This window comes from Anomalospiza imberbis, chromosome 16 (genome assembly GCF_031753505.1).
Source record: "Anomalospiza imberbis isolate Cuckoo-Finch-1a 21T00152 chromosome 16, ASM3175350v1, whole genome shotgun sequence".
In the NCBI taxonomy this organism is placed as follows: domain Eukaryota; kingdom Metazoa; phylum Chordata; class Aves; order Passeriformes; family Viduidae; genus Anomalospiza; species Anomalospiza imberbis.
The window spans coordinates 7748771-7764284 of NC_089696.1; the positions used below are offsets into that span (position 1 = coordinate 7748771).

At 41.8% G+C, this 15514-nt stretch overlaps 1 protein-coding gene and 1 long non-coding RNA gene across 2 annotated transcripts; one reads left to right on the forward strand and one right to left on the reverse strand.

The window, feature by feature from the left end:
* The first annotated feature begins 1694 nt into the window (after window positions 1-1694).
* Window positions 1695-13809, forward strand: RRN3 (RRN3 homolog, RNA polymerase I transcription factor). The gene is made up of 17 exons (XM_068206816.1): window positions 1695-1816; window positions 2301-2357; window positions 3206-3295; window positions 3383-3512; window positions 3951-4010; window positions 4475-4538; window positions 5010-5079; window positions 6716-6814; window positions 7436-7531; window positions 7972-8107; window positions 8868-8998; window positions 9621-9751; window positions 10523-10707; window positions 10978-11086; window positions 11506-11658; window positions 11872-11959; window positions 12357-13809. Exons 1-17 carry the CDS (start codon window positions 1724-1726, stop codon window positions 12513-12515), a joined length of 1851 nt encoding a protein of 616 aa, XP_068062917.1. The 5' UTR covers window positions 1695-1723; the 3' UTR covers window positions 12516-13809.
* LOC137483598 (uncharacterized) lies at window positions 7976-12360 on the reverse strand. Its single transcript, XR_011004552.1, has 2 exons — window positions 12259-12360; window positions 7976-10087 (listed from the first exon to the last, which is right to left on the reverse strand). It is a non-coding gene; the product is annotated as an uncharacterized lncRNA (long non-coding RNA).
* Window positions 13810-15514: the final 1705 nt, after the last annotated feature.

Here is a 15514-nt window from a genome sequence, read left to right on the forward strand (position 1 = left end):
CACTAAAGGAAAAATACCAACCTCCAGCTTCTAACTATGTAGACGGATTAAATGCTTGTTAGACTTTAAACATGGACGGCATCTAATGGAAGATTTTATGTGGTATATAGTGTCTACTTAAATGCAAATATCTTCATCATCAGGGAAAGATTAAATTATTAGTAATGCCTACAAAAATCTGTTTGATGTAACTTGTGAGAGTTGCTGAGAGTGACATAATTATTACAGTATCAGTTTGTGTAGAAAAGAAGCATAAGTGTATACAAAGTCGAGAGGGCTAAGGTCAAATAATGGCACGTGTTGCTGTAGCTAGCTTGTGTGAATGGGTGAAGTAAATTTTACACATTCAGCCAAAGTAAGCTTTCAGCAGATTGGATGTTACTGAATTCAGAGCTACACAAGAAATGCAAGTCTCTGTTCATACTTACCCGGGTTGCTCTGGCAGCGGAATTTGTGTGTGTATACAATCTTTCAGAAGCAAAAGCAGTCACTAGTTCTGACACAGAAAAGTCCATAACACATTTTGTTTAATGACTGGTGCTTTAACATAGACCTAACCTACACAGGGAGGATGAAGACATCCAGAAATCTCACTGAAGTTCCTCTGTTCTAGCAAATCCATTATTACTTCCCAAGGTCAAACTCTGCTTTGTTTAGAGCAGATTCTTGGCTCTTTTTAATCTCAATTAAGTTGCTTGTACCATTTAGTTTATCCCTTCGGATTGCAGTTTTTAGTTGATAACCCAGGCTGGCCGTGCCCTCGGTGTCACCTGTGCCGGGAGGGGCTGCCCTCGGCTCCCACTGCTCACGGAGAGCTGCCCAAGGGGTCGGGGAGCGGTCGCTTGTGAACCATCCCGGGATGGGATCGCTCCACCATGGCCCTGGGATAAACCTGGATTTCTGCTCACGCACCCCGGGACGCTGGGAGCGCTACCGGGAGTGAGTGTTAAAACCAGAACGGTGACGAGAGTAAGCTTTCCGCTCCTCTTGCCCGGCTTCCTCCCCGCGTACGGGGCGAGAAACGCCCTCGCCGGGCCCCTCCCCGCTGCCTCGGTCCGCCCGCTCCACGGCGGGCGGGGGCAGAGCCGCGGCTGCTCCTTCCCAGCGCTCCGAGCCCGCTCAGCGCCGCCGCCCGGCCGTGCCGCTCTGTCCCGGCTCACTGGTGCCGCTCCGAGCCCGCTCAGCGCCGCCGCCCGGCCGTGCCGCTCTGTCCCGGCTCACTGGGGCCGCTCTGTCCCGGCTCACTGGTGCCGCTCAGCGCCGCCGCCCGGCCGTGCCGCTCTGTCCCGGCTCACTGGTGCCGCTCTGTCCCGGCTCACTGGTGCCGCTCAGCGCCGCCGCCCGGCCGTGCCGCTCTGTCCCGGCTCACTGGGGCCGCTCTGTCCCGGCTCACTGGTGCCGCTCAGCGCCGCCGCCCGGCGGTGCGGCCCGGCGGTGCGGGGGGCGGGCCGCCCGGCGCGGTTTCCGCCCGGCCGCGCAGTTTCCGCCGGAGCGGCATGTGGCAGCGCGGGCAGCCGGGACGCGCCGGGCGCGGGGCGAGGCGCCGCTGGCCCCGGTAGCGGGGGCGCGGCCGCCACCGCAAGGCAAGGGCGGGCAGCGGGGGGGACCCTCGGGAGGGGAGCAGCGGCTGCTGCGGCTCTCCCTGCTGAGGAGGGGCCCCAGAGGTGCCCCGGGCCTCCGAGCGGTGCTCACGCGGCTTCCCCTCCCCGCAGGCGCCGTGACCATGCTGGGAGCGGACGAGTTCATCAGCTCCCCGCCCAGGAAGACGGTGCGGTTCGGGGGGACCCTGACCGAGATCCTGCTGAAGTACGAAAAGGTGACTGCAGCTTCTCGGGGGCCTGCGCTGCGTCCGGGCTGCTGGTTTCTGGGGTCATTCCGTGAGAAGGCTCGTTTCTCCTTATGCAAGACCGTGCCTGAAGCCTTAGGGAAAAAACTGAAGGCGGCTGAGCGTTGTAGGCTTGTGCCAGGCGGTATTGCTGTGCGAGCAAAAAGATTTCCCCCGTGAGTCAGCCTGAGTGGCTGGGTGAATGTAAAGCCTGGCTTATGCTGAAGTGTGCACAGGGATCCAGCTGTGTCTGCAGGGAGAGCAGCTGAAAATGAGCCAGCAGCCTCGGTTGTCTTCTGGGACGACACCCTGTTACTGCTGCTTTCCTGTTACGGTTCAGCTTTCCTGAGCTGGCTGTCTTGTGTTCTTGATGTACCTGTTCAACAGTTGGTTGTTCAGATACATTGTTGAAATTGGTAGTTTTTACTGAAGAAAAAAAAGAAAGTAATTTATTTCTTTTTGTTTCCCCTGCTAGGGTGACACTACAGATTTTGAATTGTTAAAACATCAGCTATCAGATCCAGACATAAAGGTAAGACTTTGATAGTCAGGGGTCTGATGATTTAAAGTTTGTCTGTCTGAGTGTAATCACCAGACAAATCATTCTGATGACTACACAAATCCTTTGCTTTAAAGATTTAAATTGTATTTAACAGCTTTTTTTCTTTGCGGAAACCATCAGAATTAAAACTCTAAATGGAAAAAAAAGTCTCTTTGTACATATACGTATATGCAGGATCTTCATAAATGATGTCTCATGCTTACTGACCCTGCTCTACCCTTTGAGTCTGTCTTTGTTCCAGATACCATCTTTTTAGGTCACTGATGGTTGATTATAGAGACACTTCTGTAGATCAGACGTGGCTTCTGATGTTCATAGCCTTAAAGCTGCATCCAATTTTACCTTCTGTTCTCACTAAATCTGGTTTCATTAGGCAGTAACACACATATGCATTTAGTAGTTACACCCAGAAGTATTGTTTCACACCTCTTCCGTATAGCTACGAGTACCTGCCACATTTGCTGTTTCAGGACTTGAGTGTCCCTTCTGCTTAAGCTAGAGCAAAAGAGAAAAGAAAATGATGATGGAACACCGTTTCTTTTAAGTTCTTTTATGTTCTGTGTGAGGGAGGTTTCATGCCTTGCTTAGTCCGACTGAAGCCTTTGTGCCGGCTGTTGGTTTAGGAGTTGGCATGAATGTATTCTGCATTCAAGAACTTTCATTGGTGAGGGCACAAACTGAAATTCCTTTCATGTTAGTATGAAAACAATTTCTATTTACAGTCTTAATCTTTGACTTCTAAGGATTTTGGTATTTTCTGCTAATAGGTAGTGCTGTTTATTGAAATAGTTGTTACCTATTTTTTCTGCTATTTTAAGGATGCCCAGATCATTAATTGGCTGCATGAGTTTCGAGCTTCTGTTGCATATTTGACCAAAGAGCTTGAACAACTGGTCAACATTTTGCTGGTAAGTATCTGTTTGCTACATGGGAAGACTAAGAGTTTAGTATTCAAAGCATCCTTCTTTGACATCTTGATCTTTGCTTACTGTTAGAAGCTGCCATGGTTGAGAAGGAGCCGAGAGGTAGTGGAAGAATATCTGGGCTTCCTTGGCAATCTTGTGTCAGCACAAACTGTCCATCTCAGGCCGTGCCTCCGGATGATCGTGTCACAGTTTGTCCCCCGTAAGTTACTTCTCTCTTAATCGTCTTCATTTGCTCATCAAAATCCCTAGATAGATAAGTTTTGTATAATTACAATCCATAACACAATTAATTATTGGGTTATTGAGTTTTTTCACATTGATTGTTATACAGATAGTTTTGTATACCTAGATTTTAGACGACATATTCTTGGTGCTAATACAGATCCCGTTCTGAAGATGTCTTGGAAATGAATGAACTGTATAATATTTTTACTACTAAAAAACCAAAAGCTGAAGTGAGGATCATGTCAGATGTTCTCAAGAACCTCCTAGTTCCGTAAATAACAGTCTTTAAGAATGTCTTGCGGCTAATTTTGATGCTTTAGTCCTGGAGGAGACTGTTCAGTGTGTTTGCTACTGAATTTGTCACCTGTAAGATTTATACAATTTTGATACAATAATCTCTTTTTTTTGCTAGCTCGAATAACCATCAGAGAAGATGATGTGGATATTTCAGATTCTGATGATGATGATGAAAGTGAGTATAAAGGATATAGATAATATATGCTGCTGTAGTGCCTTTACCAAAAAAGTATCCAGTGCATGTTGCTCCTTTTTTACAAAATTAATTGAGCTGAGTTCAAGTAAAACATCAAGAAACATCCTTAAATTCCCAAGTCAAAGACTTTCTTGTACTCAAATCAATGGTGTGCTGACCCACTCCTTATTACTTTGAAACTATTCCTGTTGGCGCAGTGTCTGTAGGAATAGAATGCATAGGGAAACATTCCTAGCCCTAGATTGTTTCAAAGCCAAAGAAATGTTAGGAGTTGTTTGGTTTCTATTTTATTTACCTCAATGTACACCCCCGCAAAGGAACATCTGGGCAAATGCAGTTTTATTGGGAATCTTTCCATTGTGTCGTTTATATGAACTGTTTTTTTGGTTCCTGATTTAGTTTTCTGTAACCAAGTGCATAAGAATTCTTTTTTCTTTCTCTAGACATATCTGAAAACTTCAATACATGCCACAGAGCATTGCAAACTGTTGCAAGATATGTTCCTTCGTAAGTACAGAATCCCTTGGGTTTGTGTGCCCTTTCCTTGCAGATTTAAAGCTTGTGAACTGATGGTTTTTTTCCTCTCTTAAATGGAAGTATAACACTTCATTTAATTGCATGATTTTTCCTAGTATTCACTAACTGGTAGAGTGCTTTATACAAACATGGAGTCTGTCAGGCATCAGCAGTTGAAAATCCTGTTAACAGAAATGGGAAGTAGGAAAAGTGGTGTTGATAGTGGCTTCTGTATTCTGTATTCTATAGTGATATTTGAAGTGGCTTCTAACAAGTGCATTGTGAAAGCTTGCCACTTATCTCCCAGTGATGCTTTTTTAAACCACATTTTATACAATTAATTACCTTAAAATAAAGTTCCTGTAAAATAAGCTTATCCCAGTACATCTTTAGAGTGCTGGAGTTCAACATTTGCAAACCTATAACTTTTAGGTCTGATTTTTGGTTTTTAATTAATTATAGGACACCACAGTTTCTCATGCCGATACTTGTGGAATTCTTTCCTTTCATTAATAAATCAGAAAGAACTCTGGTAAGAGCTGTGACTATTTTTGTTGATTTGTTCACCTGTTTATCTAAATGTATAAATGTTCTGTATAGTATTGCAACGGATTTGATGGCAGTCCATACAAATTTTTGAAGAATATTGTTATATATATAATAATTACATATATAATAACTGTGTATAGGATTGTGTCTGTTTAGTGTAAGGCTCTCCAAGCATTCTGAGTTCCTTGTGCACAAGTATTGTGCCATCTTTAAAGACATCACCACATATTTTTTCCACTGGATTGCAATGTACACCATGGACCTCCTTGATGAGGAGTCTCAGATTGTGTAGTAAGGAGACCTGTCTTGTTTGTTATCAAACCTGGAAAGTCTTTGTCAGAAGAACAGGGGATTTGATAAGCAAACAAGAGGCAATGGATATTTCAGGCAAAATCTAAATTGCCAGTAGAGTAAAGCCCTATAGTTTTATTATAGCTTTGGCACAGTGTTTGTGTGCTAAAAAAGAAGCTGGAAACCTTTGACAGGTTATGGCTGGTTTTGATTATTCTATTTATTTGTTCCAACTTGATATGTTGGCACTTAATGGTACAGAAAGGCAAAGTCCTGCTTCTTCAGCTAAGTTCAGTCAAAGCTGTGTTTCAAACTCATCAAATGCTGAAAAATCCCCAAAGTTCTTTATATATCTTGCAATTTTTAAAAAATTGTTGTTGTTGTTGTCTTAATCCAAATAACTTTAAGCACCAGCTCCCCACCTGTAAAATGGGAGAATAATACCTCTTACATGGTGTTAGGAGACATATTAGCAGCTCGGTGAGGGACAAGATGTGAAGAAATGCATAGCTGTTTTCAGGGCAGAGCTCAAGTGAAGTGTAATAAAGTGTGGTCCGTGCATTGTTGTTAGATATTTACAATTAATTCTTTCTCATTAAACTTTATCCATTTTGTGTACTGACCAAGCCTGTGAAAAAATGAGCAAGATGGCCTGTGGAAAAGTCATATGTGCTCATGTAATTAAAGGTTGTGTTATAATGCTTATTCACAAATAGACTGCAGTGTACTTAAATGTGGCACTCCACCTGATTGTATGCAGTGACTTGATAGTTTTGCTTTATGAAAGTTGCAACGTTGTCTTTTGTACATGTTTGTGTACACATGGGTGGGCCCATGCACGCTCACAAAACTTGTCTGTTAAGCTGCTTGATTTATAATCAGAATGACTGAAGAGGCATAGCTGTGCAATTTAGAATTGCTGCTGGTATATTATAATAATCTGAAATAAAGATGCATTGGGTCTCATTTCAAGCATGCATAGCTGATTCTAGATACAGTGAAGCATATGCTTCATTTTCCTAAAGAAAGTCTAGGCATAAACTCCTATGAAAATGAATAACTTTTCTTATAAAATCTTTACACTCTATTTAGAGGTAGTGGGGAAAATGTGTATGAAAAGAACAGATTAAGCAGTTAATAGTGACACACAATACTGAAAGTTAATGTTTAGTTTATACATTAACTTACTCTTCATTGAACACAATCTGTTTAAACCTGTTTCTGGGTCTTTAGGTAACAAATTAAGAAACTTGTTTTCTTGAAGTCCTTTGCAGAAATTTGACTTTCTGTTAACACTGTTATTGATACCAGTTAATTTTGTGTTATAGGAATGTTATGTCCATAACCTGCTGCGAGTTACTGTGTATCTTCCAACTCTGAGGCTTCAGATTCTGGAGCTTATTATTGAAAAGCTGCTGAAGTTGGATGTAAGTTTATTCTGTGTTATCTTTTATGGAAAGTTGGCATTAAAGTACGCAGCGTAGGAAATGAAGTATGCTTCAATTTTAGACTCTACAAAAAATGCCCTGGTGATCATGGATATAAACCCAGCCAAATTTACACTTCATTCCCAAGATAAAGATGTTCCCACACCTGAGGGTAGCTGTATGGTGTGTACTGTTACACCCTGCCTGGAATCTCTGCCACAATCCAAATAACTGGCTTGTGGTGATCAGTGCTAATGTGCAGAGAATGTGCTTCCCTTCCTTTGTGTGATTGATTGGTTGTGTCATCTCTTTGAAGTAAAAGGATTACAGTCCTAAGAAAAGGCAGGAGTCCTAAAAAGAAGCACTGTAAATGATCATGGCTTTTTGCCTCACTGTAACCGTCTGGGGAGAGCATATGCTGGGGAGGTAAAGTTTCAGAAAGTTTGGAGTGTACATTCATGTATGGCACATCATTCCTTTTTAAAATGTTTATTTAGTTCAGGACCAAATTTAGTCAAGAACTTACTCATGTTGCCATGTCTTTTATATGAATTATAAAAAACTCAATTTCATATTATTGTAATGGTTTTATATAAATTAATTTTTTGTTTGCAACTGTAGGTTAGCACTCCACAGCAAGATATTGAAGATGCTGAAGAAGCTGCTAATAACTGTGCTAGTGAGGAAAAATCTACAGAGGAGGGACTTTTTGACATGGTTGGTTATCTTGTTCTATTAAATTTTTTCTAGTAAAACTATCACTTCTGAAGTGGCAGTGAACTAAGTGTAGAAATTCATGATTACTTTGTTGTTACTGCACTGCACACTGCTCTTGAAACCTGAACAGCTGCCAAATGATTAACGAATTCTCAGGTATTGACCTTACTCATGTAAACACCCAGCAAAAAAGTGCTACCAGGTAATCAATTCCATTATGTAAAAACACAAGCAGCTGTGCAATAAAGCTAGTTAAAGAATTCAGGATGCTTGGCTTAGTGTGCAAAAATTTGCTTATACTGTATAATGAGATACTGCTTGTTAAAAAAAACTTAAACTTTAGCATATTGCTGAAAGATAAATTTAGTTTGACTTTTCCTGTAATTGCTATCTCTGTGATTTGTGTATTTAAAAGCTGCATGTGCCATTTTATCTACCAGGAGGAAGATGAAGATGGAAAAGGAAACAAGGTTGTCTCTCCCAGTATGGAGAGAATGGCCCATCCGCTTGCAGAGCGTCTGGACATCCTGATGACCATCCTGTTTTCATACATTAGAGATGTTTGCCATGTGGATGGTGAGAACCCTTGCTCTCTGACCAAATTTGTTGCTCTGCTAACAAGTAAGAAACACATAAGAGGAGTTCTTTCTCTCTGTACTGCGAGATAGAGCAGAACTCTGCCGTTAGCAGGCTGTAGTCCACATTCCTGCCTCTGCCCAGGTGCTGGGAGAGGTACAGTTAGGACTTCAGAGGTTTAGTCTTCACTTGGAGACATTCTGATTCCATTAACATGATACTGTATCCAAACTGTAGTTTTTATCATTTGCTCTACTTGAGTGTTAGAATTATGAATCCTTTTAACATCACAAGGACTGGAAGTAGATCAAAGCAACCAGACACATCAATAAATTGGCTTTGTTACACAGGAAAAAAAGAAGAAATAAGTATCTTTCACTGCTATGTATTAAGGGTTTTAATTCCTTAGATTTATATATTTAGAACAATATTTAGAAACCATCGTGCTGTATCTTCTTCACATAAGTCAGGTAATTTATTTCTTCAATTGCTCTTCTGAGCTAACACATTATTGCAAAGGTTGCATGTCTAGCAGCTTTATATATGTGCACACTCACACAGAGATTCTTCATTTACACCACCTTAAAAAGCAGTAGAATTGTACACCTGGATTTTTAGATGTCAGATAAACTGAGAAGTCAGGTTGACAGTTTACATATTTCTTACTGGTGTAGAAAGATATAAATACCACTTCTGCAGCATAAGAGCGTGAAAAAAAACCCTGAAATGGCTCATTTTGTTCTGTTTCTTTGTTGTGTAGGCAAACTCGACATCAGCAACACGAAGGATTTGTATCGGGATCTGGTTTCTGTTTTTGACAAGCTCATTTTACCAACCCATGCTTCATGTCATGTACAGTATTTCATGTTTTACATCTGTAGCTTTAAATTGGTGAGTAAAAGCTGGTTTCAAAATACAGTGTCCTCTGTCATTTCTGCATCCTTGTTTTGTTTTTTTTTTTTACAAAACGAATTTCTCTGCTGTAATTCTACTCTGAAGATAGCAAGTACATTAGTATCTTCACTTTCTTTTCCTTCTCTGTTACTCCTTTCTTTTTCTTTATGGTTTCTCTTCCCATGCCGTTCATAAACCACTTACAGATGGAATCTTAGCAAGTGTGAAGGAACAAACTTTGTTAAAACTGATCTCTTTGACAAGAATCAGTTGGACTTTTGCACCCAAGACATGGGATACAAGTTTCTTCAGCATCCCAAAACTATTGCCGAGATGCTGTCTGTTAGCTCTTTGATTTGAAAATCGAGTCTGTGTTTGTTTTTCCCCCACCCCTCAATTTTCCTATGTCTCTCAACAAACTGTTGTTCTTTCTTTTACAATCGAGTATAGAAAAACACACAGAAATGAGTGCTCTTCCATCATGTGTAGGAGTGGTGATTTACTACAGTTATAGGTAGATTTTTGTGATGGTTTGGTTATGGAAATTATGGGAATTGAGTATTAGGAATCTATTACTTAAACAGTGTCATCTCACAATTTCTGTATATCTTTTTTGCAGGGGTTCGCTGAAGCATTTTTAGACCATCTCTGGAAGAAACTGCAGGATCCAAACAATCCTTCAGTAATCAGGCAGACTGCTGGGAGTTATATTGGCAGCTTCTTGGCAAGAGCTAAATTTATTCCCATTGTGTAAGTTGTTTTCATACATGAGCAGAACCATACAATTCATGCTATTGAGGAGCTTAAGTAGAGAATTGGTCTTCTATTCCCACGGCTTTGTCAGTAAGCCTGAATCAAGAGTCTTGTTTGTCCTTTCAACAATACTGGTTCAGTACTGTCTTGAAGTTTCCAGGAAAACACATACAGGATGCAGACTGATGATTGCTGAGGTTCATGACTTGCTGTTTAGGGCTTCACTAACCAAGAAGTGCTGATCATGGGTAGGTTGTGCTGACTTCAGGCAGTTATGGATTCCCAGTGTATCTGATGTTTTCAGTACCCAGTGTTAAGCACTTCCTGCAGGTTCTGGAACAGGGAGATCATTTGTTCTAGTATTTTGATAGAGAATGGTTAAAATGTCTTCCTTTTTATGTACACATTCTATATTTTTGTGCTGTTTGGGATGGGTGTGGTCACTTTAACATTGGAGTTGGTTGGTACTGGAATTACCTGGCAGACATGGGAGGCATTACTCTGTACTAACCTGTAGGATTCTGGTTGTTTACTGTGTGTTCATGGATTCATCTCTTCTGGCATCCTGTCCTTTCACTGATAGGGGTTTTCATGATCAATGCATATTATGCTGAGATAAAGGAGAAAGCTTGTAACAGAATAATTCTTTTATGAAGAGATTTTCTTACTGATTTTTATAACCACTGAGATTCTTGAGTATTTGTTAACATCTTTTCTACACCATTTCAGGTGTTATTTTTACACTTCTTTTTTCTCCCTACACTACAGTACAGTAAAAGCATGTCTGGATCTTCTGGTGAATTGGTTGCATAAATACATTGATAATCAGGATAAAGGAGCTAATGCCTACTGTGATGTAGCTCTCCATGGGCCATTCTATTCTACGTGTCAGGCAGTGTTCTATACACTTATTTTCCGTCATAAACAACTTTTGGATGGAAATTTAAGGAAAGGTGAGTATATTAGGTTTGAAAGGATTCATTAGAAGTTTAACTGTTGCTGTGTTTTATAGTGGTCAATTCAGTGAAGTATCTGATGGCATGTTGTTGTGCTCTAAATAGAATGAGGTGGCTTGTACACATGTTGGGGCTAGACCTCCACTGTGAGGATGTGCTTCTGTGGTGGTGTGCTAAGTGCAGGCGTGTCACACTGGAAATTCTTAGAAACTAAGTTCAGTTTATATGATACCTAACTTATATTTGCCAATTGTTCTTATTTTGAAGGTCTGTCATATCTGCAGAGTTTAAATTTTGAGCGCATTGTCATGTGCCAGCTAAACCCCCTGAAGATTTGTATCCCTTCTGTTGTCAACTTGTTTGCTGCCATTACCAGGTACCTGCTCATTTACCTCCGTTTCAGCTTGGTACAGATTTTGTGTGTATCTGAAACCAGCGCAGGGTTTTGTTAGGCACAGTATTGAATATTACCTGAGACATAACACTGCCCATATTCCAGGTGTGATAAGTTTATTCCTAGGTCAGTTTCTATGGAATCCTGCAGTCCTAAGAAATGGATTGCTCTGTGTTGGAGCCAGTGTGGTTGTATTTGGAATAAAGTTTATAGGAGCTTAGAGGAAGAGAACAGACTCCTTACCTTATGACTATCTTGCAAACTCCTAATATCAGCTGGAAAATGGAAGATAGAAGTGATATTTGTTAAAAAATAACTTTGTGTTTTCATACCATCCATCTGAAAATCTTGCTTTGGGTGTGCTAGAAGTGCTTATCTTTTCTTTATTCCCTTTTTAAAAGGAAATACCAGTTGGTGTTCTGCTACACAATTATTGAGAGGAACAACAGGCAGTTCATCCCCGTTGTGCGGAGCGGCACCGGGGGCGACCTTGTGCAGACCTGCACCAACCCCCTCGACAGCTTCTTCCCCTTTGATCCCTACATACTCAAAAGGTAGAATTGAAAAGTGAACAACTTCTTTGTGCCTTCTAGAAAATAATGAATACAACCTGGAGGAAACTGTCAGTGTTTCTGCCGCTCACTTTCCTCCCTGATCCTTTGTATCATTCATATTCTGCATTTTAACCAGATTGTCAGAGGTTTAAATTAAAAAATACCCCTACTGTGAATACAGTAACTCATCCTGTGCTTTGTTTCCTCTCTCAGATCAAAGAAGACCATTGATCCTATGTATCAGTTCTGGGAAGAGCTCAGTGCTGAAGATCTTGAGGATCTGAAGAAACCCATTGAAAAGGTAATCTTCCCTGATCCAAACACAGTTCTGCTATCAGCTGCTTTTATTGTAGAATATTTTTTTAAGTAGATAAGACTACGCTATACATTTAGGGGAAACTGTGACTGAAATTTGGAAGCTTTAGGAATTGATCCATTCTTGCCTTGAGAGCACTTTTCCCTCTTCTGCAGCACAGGAGCCATATGAAAGCTTTATGAATGTGCTCAGAAAATGGACATGATGATGTCACTGGGAAATCCACCCTGTAGGTGTAATTTAGTTCCCATACTTCATAATCAGAGTACATCTAATTCTCTTACCATTCCAACTGGTTGTGACAATCACAGTGTAAATCCAGGTCTCTATTAAGACTTGACAGTATGTTCCTGCTCTCACTGATGCTTCTAAATTTTTGCAGGGTACTTCTGAAGATGAAGATGATGACTTTTTGAAAGGAGAAACTCCTCAAAATGATGGTGTGGTTGAAATTGCACCAAATTCTTATGAGTCCAACACACGGAGCCCTGTGAGCAGCATTGGCTCCCCTGCAGACTGTTACGTGCCGTACCCACTGTGACATGAACAAGCAGAAGGGAAACTGTGGAATAGGTTGAAAATTGTGTGCAATGTTTTGCTCTGGAAAGAGATTTGAGCTCAACTTTCCAAACTGGCAAATATTTAGGTAACTACATTTAAGAAAAATTACTGTTTCTTAGTCATCAGATTTCTACAGATATGTGATGGTAAAGTTATATGTTGTTAGAAAAGCTTAAGAGAATAAATAGGGTGATATTTTACAAATTTCACATTGAAATGGTTTTTGTGACTTTGAAGGACTTTTTTTAATAGTTTTTTCCAGCTCTTCAAAACTTAGTTTACTAATGTTTCTCTACAAGGTTTTTTGTACCAGGGGTGAAATTCTGGTGTTTCTTCTTGCAGGTTTGTGTGGGGGCCAGAATTCCACTGTTGTCAGTGTTCCAACTCTGATGACTCTTCTTGTTGAGTTGGTTTCACATTAATGGTGTAGTCTCTTGTCCTAGGGTGCCATTTTTTGGTGCCCAATGTGGGGCTTGAGAAAATGGAAAAAACCTGTACTGATTGCATTTTGATTTCACTTACTCTGTATTGGACTAAAGCAGTCAGTAGCAATGCTGCTTGAATCTGCTTCCTAGAGGGACCCCTTTGGAAGTTTCCTCCTAAATTTGCCCTAAACCAGGACATGTCTCAATAGGCAGGGCATAAATCCAGTCTGGCAGTGGCTCTTCCACACACATCTCTTTAGCTTTTCCTGTCTGTAGAACCATGCTTGATGAAGCCACTTGCTGGTGGGAAGTGTACTCAGACAGAAAGCATTATCCCTCCTTAAATCTGTAGCTGATAAACACCTTTCCCAGCTAGGAAAGTTCAGGCATGTGAAAGTGATGGTTGTTGGAAGTGTTGAAAATGAGGGAGTAGCTGAATGAATTATTTGTAGATAGTTTTCTTTGGGGTGCTTGTGAAGCGCTCCAAGACGGGTATTTATTTGCCAGATTTGAAGTTTATATGTGAATGCTGAAAATAGGAAAAAAAAAATCATCCCTTGTGGAAAGGATATGATGGTGTCAGTGGTGTCCTTGTGTTGTCCATGTGTCTGTCAGTCAGTGTAGAGTTTCTGTACAGAGGTTTCTTGTCTTCTTTTCATGGTTGCTGGCTTTTAGATGTGAGTAAGAATATAAACAATGGGAAAAAAAATGTTATTAATGTAACATTTAGTTGAAAATTTTAGGTATTTAAGACTAAACTCCAGTTGCCCTTCTTTAGAATCTGAACTTGGAGGCTTTCAATACAACATTTTTATTTGGAGACAATAAAATTTGATGCAAACAGTGCAATTCTTAACGTCCTTGAGTAAACCACATCTCTGCATGTCACTGAGGTGCTCTCTGTGTAGCCTGACTTGTCAAAGGTGGGGTGTTCATTCTGACAGATTGCAGAAATGAGTTTTGGGGATGACACTGCAAAGTGCGTTAGTGGATCTGTTCTTCATTGTATAAACTGAGAAGTTTTGGTCTTAATTGTAGTTTTCTTTATTATCAGTCCTGAGTAATAAACAATAGATTTCCAGCTGAAATAATTGCATTTTCTCCTGGCACGGAAGAACCCTCAGATCAAGAGCAGGGAAAGCTTTGAAAGATGCCCTTCAGACACTCCTTCTAAAATGAGGGTGTGTAAAACTTTCCCAGTTGTGATACCAGGTATGTGATTCAGGAGCTTCCATGTATCATGAAAAGCAAAAAAAAAAAGCAACCTGTAAGTGTAATGTGCAGACATTGAACTGTCTGTACTGAAGTTACACAGTTTTGTTTAAGGGTTTCTGGATCCTTTGCTGTGACAGCTGTGGTTTGTTCGGTGTAATTGCAGGCAGGTGTACTGGCAGGTGCTGGTATTTTGCTAAAGAGACTTTGTAAATACCAACAGCTCTGAGAGAAATGCTCATCCTGAGATGCAATTTCATCTCACATGAGAAATGCAAGGTATCTTTTGAAGAAAGCATTTATTCTACTACAGAATCATAAAGTCATAGAATGGCCTGGGTTGGAAGGGACCTTAAAATCACCTAGTACCAAGCACCCTGTCACTGGCAGGGTCACTTTCCACCAGACCAGTTTGCTCAGAGCCCAATCCAGCCTGGCCTGGGACACTTCCAGGGACAGTTTACTTCTGTGAAGATGGATGGAAAGGCTGAGATGGGGTCCTGGGCATTTACTGTATCTGGGCCGTGGGCAGTCCAGGTGCCTGGCTGTCCACATTCCCTGCAGGGTGACTTAACTCTGCTGCTACCATGATTATTTCTCGTAGTATCTTCCACAGATGACTGGAGGAAAGAAAACCCTCATCTTTAAGGAAAAATGGTAATCTTTGGGATTGTCTGAAAATCCAGCTTGTGGTTGCTGGGGCAGAGGATAGTGGTGTGGGGATTGGCCTCTTCTCCCAGGCACCCAGTGGTAGGACAAGGGGACGTAACCTTAAACTGTGCCAGGGGCGGTTTATGTTGGACATTGGGAATGATTTCTTCACAGAGAGAGAGAGATTAAACAGTGGAATGGGCTGTCCATCGGTGGTGGAGTCACAGTCCCTGGAAGGCATTTAATAACAGGCTGGATGTGGTCCTCAGTGCCATGGTACAGTTGACACAGTGAGGTTCGGATAGAGCTTGGATTCGATGATCTCAGAGGTGTTTTCTAACCTTAATAATTCAGTGATTTGTAAATTTGTGGCTTTATAACTGTTATTATTTCATACCACAACTTAAGGATGCCCCGCAGCGGCCAGGGAATCTCTGCAAGGTTACCGTGTTAAAATCGTCAGGCGGTGCCGCCGAGCCCGGGCTGTGTCCGCCAGCCCCGGGGCCGTTCCCGCCGTGCCCGTGCCCGTGTCCGTGCCCGGCCCCAGCCGCGGGCGGTGCCGCCGAGGCCGGGCTGTGTCCGCCAGCCCCGGGGCCGTTCCCGCCGTGCCCGTGCCCGGCCCCAGCCGCGGGCGGTGCCGCCGAGCCCGGGCTGTGTCCGCCAGCCCCGGGGCCGTTCCCGCTGTGCCCGT